Below are 16,103 nucleotides of genomic sequence, written 5' to 3'. Positions count from 1 at the left end.
GGAGGCTACATTTCACTGAGGAATGGCCCCTCCATTTCTCGCTGGAGGCTTCTGTGTCCTGCCTTGCAGGGCTTTTGCAGGGCCTTCTAATTTGCCCCTGTGGTTGTCTCACATTAATCACCTGGTAATTACAGACATGCTGCCTAGCTCCCAAATCCTGAGGAGCCACAGGGATTGGGAGTGACTAAACAAGATGAAGATGCTCCAAGCATCTGACAGGCTTGCAAGTAGCTGTGAGCCTACCATGGACAGCCAGGCCTCAAAGGTTACATTTGCATGGAAAACCAGAAATAGATGGGAGTGATTAGGCCCAGGCAGCACAATCTGCCTGGTGTGTTTGCTCATGGTCTGTGTGCAAGAACATTCTCACAAGGGTTACCTGAGAAGCAGCTCCTCTGGGAGGTCATGTGGCTAAACCAAGCTCATTTGCACTGTAAGCATGCAAAGGTTGGCTGGCCTTTGGGATCGCAGGAGAGTCACTGATTAACAAACACAAAAGTATTTTTTGCAGGCCCCTCCAGCTCCCCCACCTTCCAAACAAAGGTACGTCACTGCCAGCAGTCCCTGCCTCCTGCTCTGGAGGGCAAAGCTCCTGGAGCAGGGAGGAACAGCATCTCAGCCCCTGGGAAGGACAGGTGTTAGGCTTTGTCTCTGGGCACTGCTGAAGGGAGAATCCACAGAAAGGAGTTCCTTTTGATTTAGTACCACCTTTGCTGCCTCTGCCCCAGAACTACCCTGCACCAAGGAGTGACTTAGTGGTCATTCCGGGGAGCTGATGTTTATTTTAAGGGAATATTCCTCACCTTTTGTTCAGCCTCTGCGTGTGTGTGGCAGCTGAGAGCAGGCTGTAATGCAGCCACAGAACAAAGCACACCAAGTGTTCCATCTAGTGGTGCCTGGCCATACACCACCGTGTGCTTCCCATTGCCAGCCCAGCCTTGGGACCCCACTGAGAGGCCACCGTGGGCATTAGGGCCAGCTCAGTGATCCCCCCTGCCTCACCAGTGTTTGAAGATCCTTCCTGTGCTGGAGCAGACTGCTCCTGCCTGCAGTTTGGATGGAAACAGGACTGTGAGACAGTATTTTCACAGCAGATTAACACACGGGTAATGGGGCCTCAGCAGTGCACAAGCTGGAGACACTGAAAATCCTCACCCCTTGTAGGAAGAGCTTTTTCTGCTCGCAGTTCTGAGTAAATGGAAGCAAGAATTGCAAGCCCCAGGCCACAGACTTTCTTTTGCATATGTCTTTCCACTAAATCCTAACAGAAATTAGGATCTTGGGCACATGTGCAGCAGTGCTGTTTGTGGAGTAACCGAAGCCCGGGGGCCTCCTTTTCTTTGGCAGGGAAATAGTTGCCAGCATTTTTCTTAGAATGGGTTTGTGCTCTTTGTGTCTTTGCTTAGACACTGAGTAAACTTAGAGCATCATTGGTGTAAATTCTTTGTTGATGTCTCTGTGTGGGAGGAAGTTGTTTTGTACAGTTCAAGACGTTTCAGGCTGGGGCAGGGAGTGGGGAACATGCCGGAGATGTGGCTGCAGCTCTTTTCACTTGAAGGTTTTAAAGAACATACATCTTTCAGCTGTAGGTACCTGGGTATCAGAACATGGTACACCAAATCTGAGATCTCTTCTATAAATGTTCATGGAGCACATACACGTTCACACAATCTAGTCAGCTACATGGATTAAGTCCTAGATGAGGAATTCCAGTGTTCTCTCCGTTTCCTCCTTAATATCTTCTTTGTCAGCTGTTGCTGACATGACCCTGCTCCTCAGGAACCACAGCCGTATCCTCCTGTTGTCGTCATCCATGTGGTCAGGGTGATGGTAGCAATGTGTTTCCCCTCTGACAGGCTGAGCTCATCGGGAGCTTGACCCACAAGCTGGAAATCCTGAAGGAAGCCAAGGAGGGCCTGCTTGCAGACATTAAGATGAATAACGCCCTCGGAGAGGAGGTGGAGCTGTTGATCAGCACGCTGTGCAAACCCAACGAGTTTGACAAGTACAAGATGTTCATTGGCGATCTGGATAAGGTGGTGAACCTCTTGCTCTCCCTCTCGGGACGCCTGGCCCGTGTGGAGAACGTTCTGAGTAGTCTGGGGGAAAATGCCAACAGTGAGGAGCGGGTACGTATCCGTGGTGTCTGGCCTTACTGGGATGTGGGGCAGCAGCAGCCATCACAACAGCATACCTTACAAGGACTTCCAAGGGCTGCCAGGAAGGTAGCACAGGTGTCCTGGAGCTTATGGATGAGCATTAGCAAATGCAGGGTTTGTCCCTGGGAACCTTGATCCCGTCTGTATAAACGTCAGGGATCCTGTGGCTTTTGTCTCGCCGCAGAAGGGCCATGCTGGGGACAGCCTGTCTGTGCCCCGTGGCCAGAGGAGAGCTTGGATGGTGCTGTGCCTCCTGGAATAACCCACTCAGTTAAAGCCACATTTTAACATTCTTTGGGTGGTTTTTGAAAAGGCAAAGCTGGGTTTTCCTGGTAGTTGTTGCTTTCAGGCAAGTTTTACTGACTTCCTTGGAGCACTTTCTGCCTCCCATTGACTAGAACATTCAGAGTCTGATTCAGTGGGATTCACATTCAATCCATAATGAAGGATTCATCCTCCTCTCCCAGGCTTTTGACTGCGTGTCTGGGAGCGTGGCAGCGGGCCGTGGAGGTGGTGCTGGGAGGAAGGAGGGGGGGAGCAGGGATTTTGGTGCTGCTGGTGCTGAAGGGCTCTCTCTGGTGTGTGCAGAGCTCGCTGAACGAGAAGAGGAAGCTGCTGGCTGGCCAGCACGAAGACGCCCGGGAACTCAAGGAAAACCTTGACCGTCGGGAACGGGTGGTCTTGGAGATCCTGGGCAACTACCTCTCCGAGGAGCAGCTCCAGGACTACCAGCACTTTGTGAAGATGAAGTCTGCACTCCTCATCGAGCAGCGGGAGCTGGACGATAAAATCAAACTGGGCCAGGAGCAGCTCAAGTGCCTCATGGAAAGCCTCCCCACGGACTTCACACCCAGGGATGCAGCAGCAGCAGCTGCCCTGGCTGCAGCACTTGCTACCTCCACGGGGGTCGGTGGTAAAACACCTCCAGCAGCCTCTTCCTCATGCTAACCTGTCCCAGGTGGACCTGGGACATGGTTCTGCTCCAGTCTGTTTAATCCAAGTACTTGGCAGATGGTTCTCTACAAAGACAATGAAAGGAGACAGGTTTAAAACAAGATTTTAATGAAGGAAAAAAAATAGCAATAATAAAGGTTTTGTTTTCCTTTCCTTCCACCTCTGCTTCCTGGAAAGTTACATCAATGTGGAGGGAAATCTCCTCCTGCCAGAGATAAGGAAGAGTCTCACAAGAATTAAACACATGACCTTTAATAAAACACATGACCTCCTCTCTTCCTGCCCTTTCCTGCCTACCTGGCACCTCATTAAATAATGAAGGATCTAAAAGAATGAAGCCTTAAAAATAAAACCAACCCATTTTACTGAACATTATTGATATTTATATTTTTTAAACAACAAGACAGAATGTGTAAGTTTTTGTACATACTCTAATCAGTTACTTGATTCTACTTTGTTCTGTACGTAGAAAAAGACATTTAATTTTGTATTTTGTGAAGACCTTAACAAAAAGAGGGAACCCCAAAGATAGTCATGCAGTAGCTTGGAACATCTCATCGTGGTTTTGTTGCTATTGTTGTGGTTGTTTTTTAATATAATAAAGGGCTACCAGAAGCAGCTTCACCCTGTTTCAACACATGCTAAATATACCATTAAGTGGCCTTGTGAAGGAGATTTTGGCCAGGAAAATACAATCTTTCCTCTTCTGGATCTTGTGATCCTCTGAATCTGGACTTTAAACATCTTTTATGGCAACCTGCATCTCAGGAGTCCCAAGTTAGCCAGAAGTAAGGAACTCACTGCAGGAACAGGGAGGGAATTCTGTCTTTGTTTTGAATCATCAGAACTGTGATCCGTGCTTCTGTTGCAGCCTGAAGGGTCTCCCTGAGATGTGTCAGGAATCTCTACTGACAAGATTTATAGGCCTGGTTTTGTGAGGGGATGATGTACACTAGGACTTTTTTTTTTTTCCATACAGCAATACCTCGTTTGTCTGAACACACTTCATCGGGAATTGTTTTACAAGCTACAAGAAGCATTAACTTGAAATCCAATACTCTCTTCCTGCCCACGGAAATGATGCACATGAAATGATGATGGTGCACCCAAGAGCTTGCTGTAAAGTACATTCCTTCTCAATTCGAATGTTGTTTAGGCTCACGCAGCATTTCACGACAACTTGAAGCAGCAGAACTGCTACTTATGCCTTAATAGCCAAATCAAAGCAAAACTAGAAGGAAAAGCATCTTTAGGGTCACTCAGGAATAATTATTTGAGTGAAGTTTCAGGGAAACAGTGGGGGAAGCTGTTTCAATCCAATCAACACATTTAACTTGCCCTAAAAGAATTCCTATTCTCTACTGCACCTTAGTTTATTAGATTTAAAAGCTGTTTTAATTCAGATTCTTTTTTTTGCAACCTCCCTTCCATCCTACGCTGTGCTCCCATTGTACATAGAAGCATCAGCTAATGAGGCAAGTGATAGTCACTGACATTTTTATAACAGCTTATATTTTCAGGTGAAAATTGGGTTAAGGCCCATATTTCTGGGGTAAGCACAAACTGTCTTTACCCAATTTTGTTCAAAAATCACACTCTTAACTGCAAGGTTTGCTGAGGTTTGTAGCAGCACATCTTGATGCTTATTTAAAGGTAATTAAGCATTGGTCAAACCTAAAGATTTATATCTCAATACCTCTGGCAAAAAGGGGAGCATATTCATTGCTCTTTATCCCACCTTACTTTTCTCTTTTGGTTATAAAACTAGAGGATAATGGAAACCCATTTCCCAGAGTGAGGTACATGGATATCAGGGACAGAATTTTACACTTATTGTCCAGTCCTTGTAAACTTACACAAATCTGCATTTTGGGTCTGGCTGTGTGAGGTTTTTAGACCTGAACCAGTATTTAAGTGTCTGCAGGAGAGAAAGCCAGCAGACCGAATACAGTGAACGCTGTTCTCAAACAGTTGGCATTTCTTTGCTAAAAACGAGCCTTCTTTCTGTCTGAAAACATCCATTTGGGATACTGGAGTGGAATGCCCCACATCCCACCCTGCTGCGGGGACCTGCCTGGGTGGCCTCTGTCTGTAGGTGACAGTGGGGCTCCTTCCCAAGTCACTGTAGGGTACCTGTGTCAAGTGCCTTGTCCAAAGCCATCTCCAGGGAAGTCATGGAGTGTTAAGGATCGTCTGACAGTCCCCCTCAGCTGGCCACAGGTGACTCTGGCACAGTAGGAAAGCACAGTCTCTCTTCAGGGGCTTGAGGAAAACCCTAGTAAGGACAAAGCAGTAGCACTTCTGACATACAGTGCCAATTCCAAGCAAAATCTTGTACAGAAGCAACTGGGCACCTCACTGCATTATATGTTTGCATATCAGTTGGAACACAGCCTTTTTCCTGAAATTATTATCTTCAGTCAAAGCAGGTCTTTTAAACCCTCTCAACACCTCCATGCTTTTAGCAACATGCTGCACCCATGGCCTGCTCTGCTGTGCCATGGATATAAGCACTGAAAAAATCTAGTCATCCAACTTAAAATTCACCTTTTTTTATCAGAGCCCTTGGGCAATTGATGGTCACAAGGAATTCATGTCAGATGCTTTCCTCAAGACCAAATCCAGTAAAGAGTGGTTACATACCAGGTTCTTTGGGCTCTAAGTTTACACACAAGATCTTTTGTGAAGGTTACCTATAAAAAAAAAAAAATTGGTCAAATGCAGAGCACCAGAACAGTTTATGTGTCAGGCCTGATCCATCATCTTTACAACTCAGCTGCTGTCGTGATTGCTTAGGCTGGTAATTAAGAAAAGCAAGTAAAGCAAACTGGATAGCATTCCATACTCCACACAAATCCTGAGTATTAAAGGTGTGGTGACTCGTCATCTGCAAAGTGGGAAACAGAGCAAGCATTTCATTAGAGAGCCCCTGCTTTAAATCAGCATGAGCAAACCAAGGCAGAGACCCCATCCCAGGTTTCTCCATGCCTTATTCAACCAAGCCAATGTTTACATAAGAGCTGTTTATTCCTTTCTATCCCTGCAGAGGGGATGTGTGCTGACCGTGGCACAGCTTTATGGTTTGGCTGCGTTCCTACTGAACTGCTGCTCGTGCCTCTGCACACAGACTAAGTGTCATACACCTCTGGTGCCTTACAGGGTTTTTCTAGCAATGTGTTGCTAAACAATCATCCTTTGTACTGCACAACTAAATGTGTTTGTGGCCAGCTTTTGTGCCGCTTGGTGTGCTTCAGTGCCAAAAATCCTTGCAAAAATCTGCTTTCTCGGTGCGTGTTTCAAGATGTTGGGGAGACGTAGCCAGCCAGGCTCAGCACCCTCAGAGGGGCTTTAGGGGGATGTCAGCACAGCTCTGCCTGTTTTGGGCTTTGGCATTAGGAAAAAGGGCTCGTTTTCCCCTACATCAAAGAGAAAATAGGGTACATGTGAACAGGAAACATTTTCCTCTACGGTTTGCAGCCTAAGGCCATGCCCTTCTGCTAAGGAGGCTTAAAACAAAATGAGAAAAGTCATCCATAACTTTTTAAATTCTCATTTGTTTCAGCACTTAAGTTAATTTTGAGGGCTGAAATGCAAAAGAAAAAACAAGCAACAAAAAGCAATCACATAATTCAGCTGAGGAAGGCAAGAGCTGGTGAAAGCATGACCAAATACTGAGGAAGCTGCTTATGAGGGACCTGCTTTTGCACAGATTGTTGCGATTCTGCTGAGGTAAAATAAAATTGTGATTAATAAAAGGTATCCAGGGCAGTTTGGAGAGGCTGAAATTGGAAGAAGGTCTTCCTGTGGGGGGTGGTTTTGGGGTAGCAAAGGGGCTCTGCACGGAAGCTTCTCGTGGCCCTCCCTGATGGTTTCTGGGCACCATTTTACCTCACGAAGGGTGGGGGCGCCTCGAGCCCCCCGCCGCCATCTTAGGGGGCTGTGAGGGGGGGCTGTGAGGGGAGCCCTGCGTGGCAGGGGGCTCCAGGACACCCCCGGCACCCAGCCCTCACCAACACCTCAGAAACCCTCCCAAACCTCCAAAAGTCACCACAGGGCTCCCTGCCCACCCCTCCAAGTGTTCTTATGGCTAACACCTGTGGGTAATCGGGGTTAACGAGGGACAGCGGTGCCCGGGGGGGCAGCCTGAGGGGAGCCCACACGTGAGGCGCTGCAGGAGGACGCACACCTCAGCTTGATTCTGTGGAGAAAAGGTGAGTAAATTTGTATTTTTATGCATTTTTTTTTCCCTCATGGGACAGCATGACCTGCTATGGAGCAGCTGGGTCAGGGTTGAAGGGGGAAAACAGCAAAATTGTTGGGAAGTAGGTGCTTTGGGTGTTGGGTTTCCACAGGGGTGTCCAAGGGGAGGGAGGGCCCCAGCATGTGGGGATGTGAGGGGGTCTCAGTGTGGCAGAACTTGCCCTCATCCCTTGGCTCCTGTCCAGAGGAGCAGACAGGACAGGTACAGAGTTTGTACCTATCTGATCCCAAGGATATCCCACTCCAGTAGCATCCAGTTTTATGCTGCCCAGACCTCCATCACACCACAGGAAAGGGGAACTGTGTGCTTCCTATGAGCTGCCCCAAAATGGGGCAGTTATGAGGTAATGCAGTGTAAAGTTTGAGGCTGACTTTCTGAAAATGAGTGATGAAGTTGCTTTTGGTTACTAAATGTTGAAACTGGGTCTGAGGGAGCAGGAGGGGAGAAGACGAGGGAAGAACACAACTGTCACCTCTTGCAGACCTGGTCACCTTGTTGCTTTGTACAGTGAACGTCAGTTAATTTTGTATTTGTTTTGTTTGGAGGAAATTGTCACGCACTACTTTGTTTGTAAATTCTGTGGGAAGTGACCTTGCTAGTTTCCCACGCCCCACCTCAACCTGGAGCGCCCCTCAGCTGCCCCAGCACACACTTACCCCACACACCATTTCTGGGTGCAGTGTCCTCCGTCTTTTGAGGCTGTGACAGTCAGTGTCACATGCAGGCTCCTGTAGCCACAGAGTCACTCAAATGGCCTATTTCTGTCAAGTGAAGTTAATGTGAACCACTCAGGGAGAAGTTATTTTTTGAGAAGACAAAGCTGCTGGTCTGTCTTAGCCCTCACTGCTCTTCTGGATTCTGGGTGAAATTTTAACTCCTGTCCTATCTACCATTTCCAGACTCACCTTTTTTTTTTAAACAGTTCATTATTTGTTCTCCTCTCCTTAAGTGTGAGGTGAAAACATACATCAATTAATCTGTATTGATAGAATCATTTAGATTAGAGAAGACCCTTCATATCAAGTGCAACAGTTAACCTAACACCACTAAATCCACCATGTCCCACAGTGTCCCTCCACATCTTTGAAATACCTGCAGGCATGGTGGCTCCACCACTTCCCTGGCCAGCTGTTCCACTGCAGACGTTTTTCCTCGTACCCAACTAAACCTCCATGTTACAACACAAAGCCTCACAGCTGCTTCTCAGGAGGTCTCAAGGTCCGATTTCCCTTGCTGTGATGCTGTAAGGAAGTATAGTGGTGACTGCACACTATGCAGGATTTTGATTAAAAAAAAAAAAAAAAAAAAAAAAGGCAAAAACCCAAAATCTGCATCCTTAGGCCATGCTGTGGTTCTTCCAGCTCCCTGCTTTCCCATTCACTGTGTCCCTCACTCTGCCTGCAGCAGGGCACACTGTTCTGGCTTTTCCAAATCGCTCCAGCAGGAGAGAAAGTCTTGTTACCACTCCAGGAGCCAGCCAGGGCACTCTACATTTCCTAGTGTCACTTAGAGGAACAGGAATATTTATAGCTCTGGGACACAGGAGAACAAAACTCAAGCAGCAGGAAGTGCTGGCAAAGGGATGCTTCCTTCCTACCCTTTCTCCTGTTTTGTGGTCTCCTTAGTGGTAACTGCCAGCACTAAAAAGCAGGATAGGCCTAATTAATTCTTGTGGAAAGTCCAGGAGGGGGGTAGCCCCCTTGAGGGCACTGTTTGTACCCTGAACACAGCAGTCAGGAACACTTGGGGCCAGCCTACCTGGCAACCAGGACTGCCAGCTTAAGGGCAAAAAAACAGGATTAGCTTTATTCTTGTCAGTTCTGAGACACAGACCTCACCTGACCAGGGCAGGCAGGAGCAGGCACACACAGACCAGCTGTGAGCTCCTCTGTGCCTCAGCTACATAAGGGCCTTGTACCTTTTCAGTGCTGTACACTGCACTTAGCTACCTGCAGCCAGGTAATGTGACAGAGGGGGAAACAAAACCTATCCTCTTTTCTCCAGCTCCCCACCCCAAACACCCTGCAAAATAAAACAATCTCAAGACTTACTGGACAAGGCAAAACATCAGCAAGACTGCCTTCATCCTTTTCCTAGTAAAGGCATCCCAGCCTCTAAAAACTAACCTCAAATCCCATAAGTAATGCAGTAGATGCAGGACAGGAATTAAAAACACCATTATCCATGCCCATCCTGCAGCATGGCCAGGCTCCTGCCATCTCCCGTGGGGGTGCCCAGCTCTGGGCAGCTGCTGCAGTACAGGTCAGGACAGTGTTGCTGACATGAGGGCAACAGCCTTGCAGCCTGTCAGCCTTTCCATGAAAAGCCTGGAATGGCTCAAATCCTCCTCAGTGCTGTATTGCCCCTACCCAAGCAGCTGGCCCAACTGCTCAGCTGTTGAAGGAGCAGCAAATGCAGCCCTGCTGATGGATTAGCCAATAGGGATCACATTCCAGCAGTGGAGCAGCATTTGGCTAAGGAAGGCCTCAGCTGTGCAGGCCATTGACTGAGCTGCACCAGAGCAGCACTGTCAGTCACAGAGCCAGCCCCCAAAACCTGGGCAGCCTGTCTGGGCTCCCAGTTCCCCACAGTACATAGGACTTCTTTACCTTCCACCAGGTCCTCAAATGCCACATCAGTCCCAGCTCCAGCTCTCTCCTGGGTCAGCATGGTTAGCAGGATGCTGGGAAGGAGCAGCAGCAGACACACTCCAAGGCATTGCATGAGCAGAAAGCTTGTAAGCACAAGAGACTGTTCACTAAGCTTTTTTGTTCATCTGCCTAACTGGAATTGTTTGGTGCACTTAGGATTTAATACCTGTGGTAACCTAGTTCTGTACAGCCCTTAAGCTGCACCTGGGGTGCAGCAGTCCAGCATTACAGACACTGTCCCACAGGCTGCCACGTGGTCTGTCACCCATACTGGGTATGTTGCTCAGCCCCTGACTTTATGGTACCTGATACTGGGTCTCTGTGTTAAGACCTCAATTCATGAGGCAGCACAGACAGCCTGATCCTCTCACGACCTCACACCTAAGCTTTCTGTCAGACTTCACCTTTCACTCCACATCTGTTTCCTGGCAAGTGCAGTCAGCCTGACCCGCCTGCTCTTTTCTGCTGCTCAGGTATGCTTGTGCCAGCCTGCAATGCACCCGAGTGCTGAGCATGGTCTTGGAAAGCAAAGCTATTTGCATAAGCACAAGCCATGCCTTGTGTTCCCTGTCAGTCCCTCATCCCCAGCGAGGAGATGGGAACAGCTTTTCTTGGTCAGAGATAGCACAGTGAACACCCCACACACCCCTGTTTAAGCTTCCCTGGCTGGACTAATCCCAGATTTTAGAAACCAGACAGGGACCACTTACTGCAGCCAACAAGGTGAAGGGAGCAACTACTGCTAAGGCAGCTTTACTCACAGTCAGTCATGCTTTGCCTGGCTTGTGTCTAAATCAGTACCACCTGCAAATCCACAGTGTAAGGAGGCACGTGGTTGGATACATATCCCCTCCTTGCCCACCCCTGTAGCACACACAGGAGCAAGCAGATTAGAGCAGGAAACAGCAGAGGAAGCAGCCATTGCAAGTTTGGGTTTATTTCACTATGCATGGGGCAGAAAACAAAACAAACCAAGCTATAACTGTTAGCTGAACTTAATGGCTTTGACTTTGAAGTCACCCTCCACAGCCAGGTATTGAATTTTCTCCATGCCCAGCCGATTAGGGAACTTGAACTCCGCCTCAGGCAGCTTCACCGTGGCCTCAGTTTGGTCGAAGGAGATGCACATCTGCAGAGAGCCACAAGGAGAAAGGTTAACACATCACAGCTCCCAGGCCTCCCTCATTCCCCACTACTCCAGTCTGGGTGTGGGACAGGCGAGGTGGCTGCTGGTACAAGGCCATGCTCACCAGCTCAGCCTCCTCCCTGCCCAGCAGAGGCATGGAGGGCAGGAAGGGGGTCTGCTCTGCCCCAAGGCCAGCTCCAAGTTTCTGCAGCTCCAGGATAAGACAGACCCAGTCTGAGTCTCAGGGCACTGTTTTAACTGCTCTGAGTTGTGTGGCTTGCAAAGGAGGGCCAGAGTGGGGCACTTAACACATCTGAGCTGTGGGGCATTGGCTTGACAGCTCATTGGCTTTAGCTGCAAGACTCTTCCCCTGCTGCTTATTCCCTTTCCACGCCTGCTCCTTCTGCTCCACAGAGGCACAGGCAGCATTAAAGAGCTGTGCTCTTGGCCCTTCAGTGCTCAGTACCAGGGCCTTGTGCACCCTCAGGCCTCACCTCAATCTTGTCACCATGCTGGAAGGGAAAGTCAGCCTTCCTGTCCTCCTCACCCCACGTGCCATCCTCCTTGGAATTGCACACGATGGTGTTGATGTCCCCATGACAGTCAAAGCGAGGGTTGAAATGCAGCATGAGGGTGTTGCTGTCCTTCCCAACGTTCACAGCAAACCTGGGGAAACAGTCAGTGCCAAGGAGGTGCCTGTGAAGCAGCTCCAGCTACCCAGTGCTGGCAAGCTGAACACAGCAGGAGCTCTGTTCACACCCCAGTGCCACATCAATTCATTCACCGTGATCCTCCTCACTCACCCTTTGGCATCAGACTTGATCTTCCCTTTGACCTTGACGCACTCACCAGGCTCGATGTCCAGCTGAGTAACGACCAGTCCCTGCAGGGCCAAACCACAGGGGTTAGTCTGTCCCAGGGCAAGGCTTCTAGTCCTGCTTGGGCCAGGGCACAAAGCAGCTCTGGCAGACCCAGACACCAGTTCTGTGCTAGAGGAAGGGTTGAGTCAGGCCCAGCTGCCACAGGGATCTCCCACTCCCCTAAGGTGACACAGAGCCTGGTGGCTTGACCCTGGCTACATGCCAGGTGCCTGCCAAAGCCATTCTGTCATGCCCCTCCACAACAAAAAGTTCATGAGTTGAAATAAGGACAGAGAGAGGTCACTCACAGATTACTGTCACAGGCAAAACAGACTCGACTTGCATAAATTAATTGAATTTATTATTAATCAAAATCAGAGCAGGATAATGACAAGTAAAACAAACCTTAAGAACACATCCCCCCCACCCTTCCCTCCTTCCCAAGCTCTACCTCCTCTCCCCGCCAGAGGCACAGGGAGACAGGGAAGGGGGATCAGTTCACCACAGGTTGTTTTCTGTCACTGCTCAGGGAGATAAGTCCTTCCCCTGGTCCAGCATGGAGTCCTTCCCACAGGCAACAGCTCTCCATGAGCTTTTCCAACGTGAGTCCTTCCCATAGGCTACAGTTCTTCACAAATTGCTCCATTGCACAGGTTCAAAGCCTTCTTTCAGGGATCCACTTGCTCCAGCTTGGTCTCCTTGTGGATCTCTGCCCCCCACAGACCTCCATGGGCTGCAAGGCACAGCTGCTTTACCATGGTCTTCACTGCAGACTGCAAGGGAACCTCAGCTCTGGCTCCTGGAGCACCTCTCCCCTTCCTTCTTCGCTGACCTGGGTGTCTGCAGGGCTGTTTCTCTCACATATTCTCACTCCTCTCTTCTCAGAGTGCAATTCCTTCTGCGCCACAGCTTTTGTTCCTTAAGCGTGTTATCATGGAGGCATCGCTGCCACCTCCGATGGGCTGGGCCTTGGCCAGCAGCAGGTCCCTCCTGGAGCCAGCTGGCATTGGCCCTGCCGGACATGGGGGAAGCTTCTGGCAGCTGCTCACAGAAGCCACCCCTATAGCCCCCCACTCCCCAAACATGGCCATGCAAACCCAGCACAGGAGGGGATTCAAGAGCAGGGGACAGGCACTGCTTTACCAGCTGCTGCAGAAGCAACGTTGCTGACTTGTACCTAACCACATCAGCTCAGGTAGGGAGACCAATTGCAAACTAGTTGACTTGGGCACTGCCACCCAGCCCCAGCTGTCGTTGCCCTCCTGCCTGCTCCCTGCTCTGCCCACACCCAGACTGCCGAGGTCAGGTTCCCCCCCCCGAGTCACTAAACCACTTATCTCCACGGCACTAACTCTGCCTTCTGGCTCTGCTTCTAGTGCAGCGCTGGAACTCAGCACCCAGGGGGTCTTTCGAGGAAAGTAAAGCTGGGGGGGGCAGGGGTGGGTTAGAATACACTGCCAGCCTGCTTTCCTCTCCTGTTACAATAGGAGTTAACCCAGCCCTGTACCCAAAAGGCATTTTGCCAGAAGGAAAACACAAAGTTTAAGGGGAAAAAAAAAAAAGTATAAAGGGTATTTAAACCGTAGAGTTACAAATAGACCCAAACCTTTAGACTACTTGAGGATAGAAACATTCCTCAGCTTTCCCACTTATAACATGCTCGAGGAGGAGAGGAAAACCGGCTGGTCAGTCCTGTTCCTCCCACAGCCATGTATCAGCCTCGCACTTCCTCTCAGCTCATTCTTTTCTCCTCCTACCTCTGGCACCAGGCCCAAAGTCCATACACAGCCCAGCCCTAGTCCTGCTTGTCACACCAGCCAAAAAAGGCACTCACTTGCTCCATGCTGCAGACACCAGCCCCACCAGGCAGGACACCCCCGAGCCCCTTCTCCACAAGCCGGAGTAACGCAGCGCGCAGCTCCAGCAGCTTAAATCCCTCGGGCAGGACCATCACATGATTGGAGTGGGGGGGGCGACGGTGGTGATCGATTGCAGCTGTTCGGGGATGGAGCTTCCCAGCCATTTAAAGGGGACAGCGGGAGATCTGTAGCGATACTGCTCTTTGCAGGCAGAAAGTGTATGATTTTAAGAGCTAAGTGGTTGTTTGCTTCTGCGTGATCCTGGCAATCCTCGCTGTAAGCTCACCTAGCTGCTATGCAGTGTCTCTTGGCTCCTATCCCAGGAGCCGGAGTGCAGCTCTGTGATAGCAGCGAGGTGCTTTTGTTAAGCGATCTCTGTCTAAAATCAGGATTGGAGTCCTCGTGTTACTGCTGCAAAGTGAGTGCCTCTGTGGATACGTGTTCTCCCAGCCCAGCCTCGTGCCTGCAAGGCCTGGACCGACGGGAGCCCCTGGGTACAAATCATCACTGCCTGCAGTGAAATGAAACTCAAGGGTTTGGTATAGTCCATGTCGGTATTTAAAAAGTGCCTGACAGTTCAGGTTGGTGGTGTGGGGCTCTAGCAGATGTGAGAATTCAGGCTGCATCTTTTGAAAAGTAGCCTGATCTCGCTGGTTCCAGTTGCAAATGGCTCCAGAGGGAAAAGAGAAATGCTTTGTTAGCTGAGGAAGAGGCAGGACAGGCCAGTGTGCAGCTGAGAGGACAGGAGAGGAACCTGCTCTCCCAGCCAGTCCCTAATGCCTGCTATTCCCCTTTCCTAAATCCCTTAAAAGCACCCAGCATGACTGCCCCGAGGGCCTTTGCGGGGCAGGGAGGTGAAGGTGGGAGCAGCTGCAGTGCTTTGGGGGCCTGTGTCACTGGATCAGCTTGTACTGTGCAGTGGCTTTAGCAGTGTCCTCAGCCCTCCGTGCCTCAGTTTCCCTCCTACCTGCAGTGACACTACTGACATGCAGCTTCACAATCCCACCTGTAAACCCACAGTCAGAGCTGCTGGATAAATGCAGTGTGCTACTTATTGGCCGAGTCATGACCAGCCTGTGAGACACCTGCCTGCAGGTAACTTTTGGAAGGGCTGCACAGGGCACCTCACAAAACAGTGCATGAATTTACGGCTGGGTAGCAGTGGGAAACATGGTGCCCTGCAGGGGGCTGCTGGAACTTCGTTAGAGCAGCGTGCTCATGGTTACAGGCACAGCATCCTGACTCCTGACACCATCCTTTGTCCCAGATATCCCCCACACCCACTTCAGAACATTCCCGTGGCATTTCAGCAAAGCCGAGCTGTGTTTGAACTAGAAAGTCACCACCCTGGATTGGAGCCTGTGACTGGGATGTGTAAGAGAGGGCAAAATGCTGACTGAAAGTGCTGCAGGGAAAATCCTGCAAATGCTCTGGCATCCAACTAACTCTCTGGTCATCCTGCACATACACAAGAGCCATACTGCAGTCAAGAGTTAACTGGGAACAGAGTTGGTGCAGGTAGCAAATGCCACCGAGAGTAGGCCTCCTCCACACAGAGCTGGGAGAAGCCAAACTAATTCCACCTTAAGTTAGCCCCAATCTCTAGCAATTTTAGCTGGGATCACGTGTTAGAGACAGGCTTTGGATGCCTGCTTGCTGTGCCTGAGTTACTGTGCAGTTGTTCTCTGGGTCACTGCCACTCGTGAGGGGTTGAGCAAATGCTGTTTGGTCGGTTGGGTTTGTGTATTTGTTTTCTGTTCAGCTCTGTGAAATCCCTGGAGACTTCTCTCCTCCTTTCAGTGCCAGGGCCGTGCAGTGCCACAGCGTTGGCCACTCTGACGCCACTTCAGAAATGCACATTTAATGTGAGCTGCTTTTCTGGCCTGAGGTCTCCTCCTCTGACCCTTCAGACAGGGAAATACCTTTCTAATAACACACGGAGACTGCACTGTTTGTTTTTCTGGAGTGCTCTGCACTGGCAGCCCGGTTGGTTTAGCAACAAACCCTTTGGTCTGTAGATTTCAAGCACTCCTGGTTGGATGCCCTGTGAAATCAGAAAAGTGTTTATTCTCAGGCTACAATGCTGAGTTGCCCAACTGCCCTCCATTTTTCTCAGGGATTAAGTGGGGGGAAAGTGGGGGAGTCAGTGGGTCTCCTTCCCTTTCAGAGAGTTTGTAAAGGGTGCAGGCAGAGAAGAGTCACCTTCTGCTCATCCAGAGGTGATGCCCAGAGG

The 16,103-nt window shown here is 49.8% G+C and overlaps 2 protein-coding genes and 1 long non-coding RNA gene across 7 annotated transcripts in view; 1 reads left to right on the top strand and 2 right to left on the bottom strand.

The window, feature by feature from the left end:
• SHROOM3 (shroom family member 3) overlaps positions 1-3,725 on the top strand; it is a 67,212-nt gene extending 63,487 nt beyond the window's left edge. For all 5 annotated transcript variants that reach the window (XM_051769425.1, XM_051769426.1, XM_051769424.1 and 2 more), the window contains 2 exons: positions 1,857-2,129; positions 2,748-3,725. In XM_051769425.1, coding sequence (XP_051625385.1) covers positions 1,857-2,129; positions 2,748-3,107 — 633 coding nt within the window. In that variant the 3' untranslated portion in view covers positions 3,108-3,725. The remainder of the gene's footprint in view (positions 1-1,856; positions 2,130-2,747) is intronic.
• Positions 3,052-5,755, bottom strand: LOC127461549 (uncharacterized). The gene is made up of 3 exons (XR_007900129.1): positions 5,661-5,755; positions 5,247-5,388; positions 3,052-3,178 (listed from the first exon to the last, which is right to left on the bottom strand). It is a non-coding gene; the product is annotated as an uncharacterized LOC127461549 (long non-coding RNA).
• A 5,187-nt stretch (positions 5,756-10,942) lies between these two features.
• Positions 10,943-13,984, bottom strand: LOC127461543 (16 kDa beta-galactoside-binding lectin). Its single transcript, XM_051769440.1, has 4 exons — positions 13,846-13,984; positions 11,955-12,034; positions 11,646-11,817; positions 10,943-11,154 (listed from the first exon to the last, which is right to left on the bottom strand). Exons 1-4 carry the CDS (start codon positions 13,960-13,962, stop codon positions 11,011-11,013), a joined length of 513 nt encoding a protein of 170 aa, XP_051625400.1. The 5' UTR covers positions 13,963-13,984; the 3' UTR covers positions 10,943-11,010.
• Positions 13,985-16,103: the final 2,119 nt, after the last annotated feature.

This window comes from Manacus candei, unplaced genomic scaffold (genome assembly GCF_025592945.1).
Source record: "Manacus candei isolate 608988 ecotype Guabito, Panama unplaced genomic scaffold, ASM2559294v1 h1tg000107l, whole genome shotgun sequence".
Classification (NCBI taxonomy): domain Eukaryota; kingdom Metazoa; phylum Chordata; class Aves; order Passeriformes; family Pipridae; genus Manacus; species Manacus candei.
The sequence above is the reverse complement of the archived record's forward strand: the minus strand, read 5'-3'. Positions and strand labels throughout refer to the sequence as shown.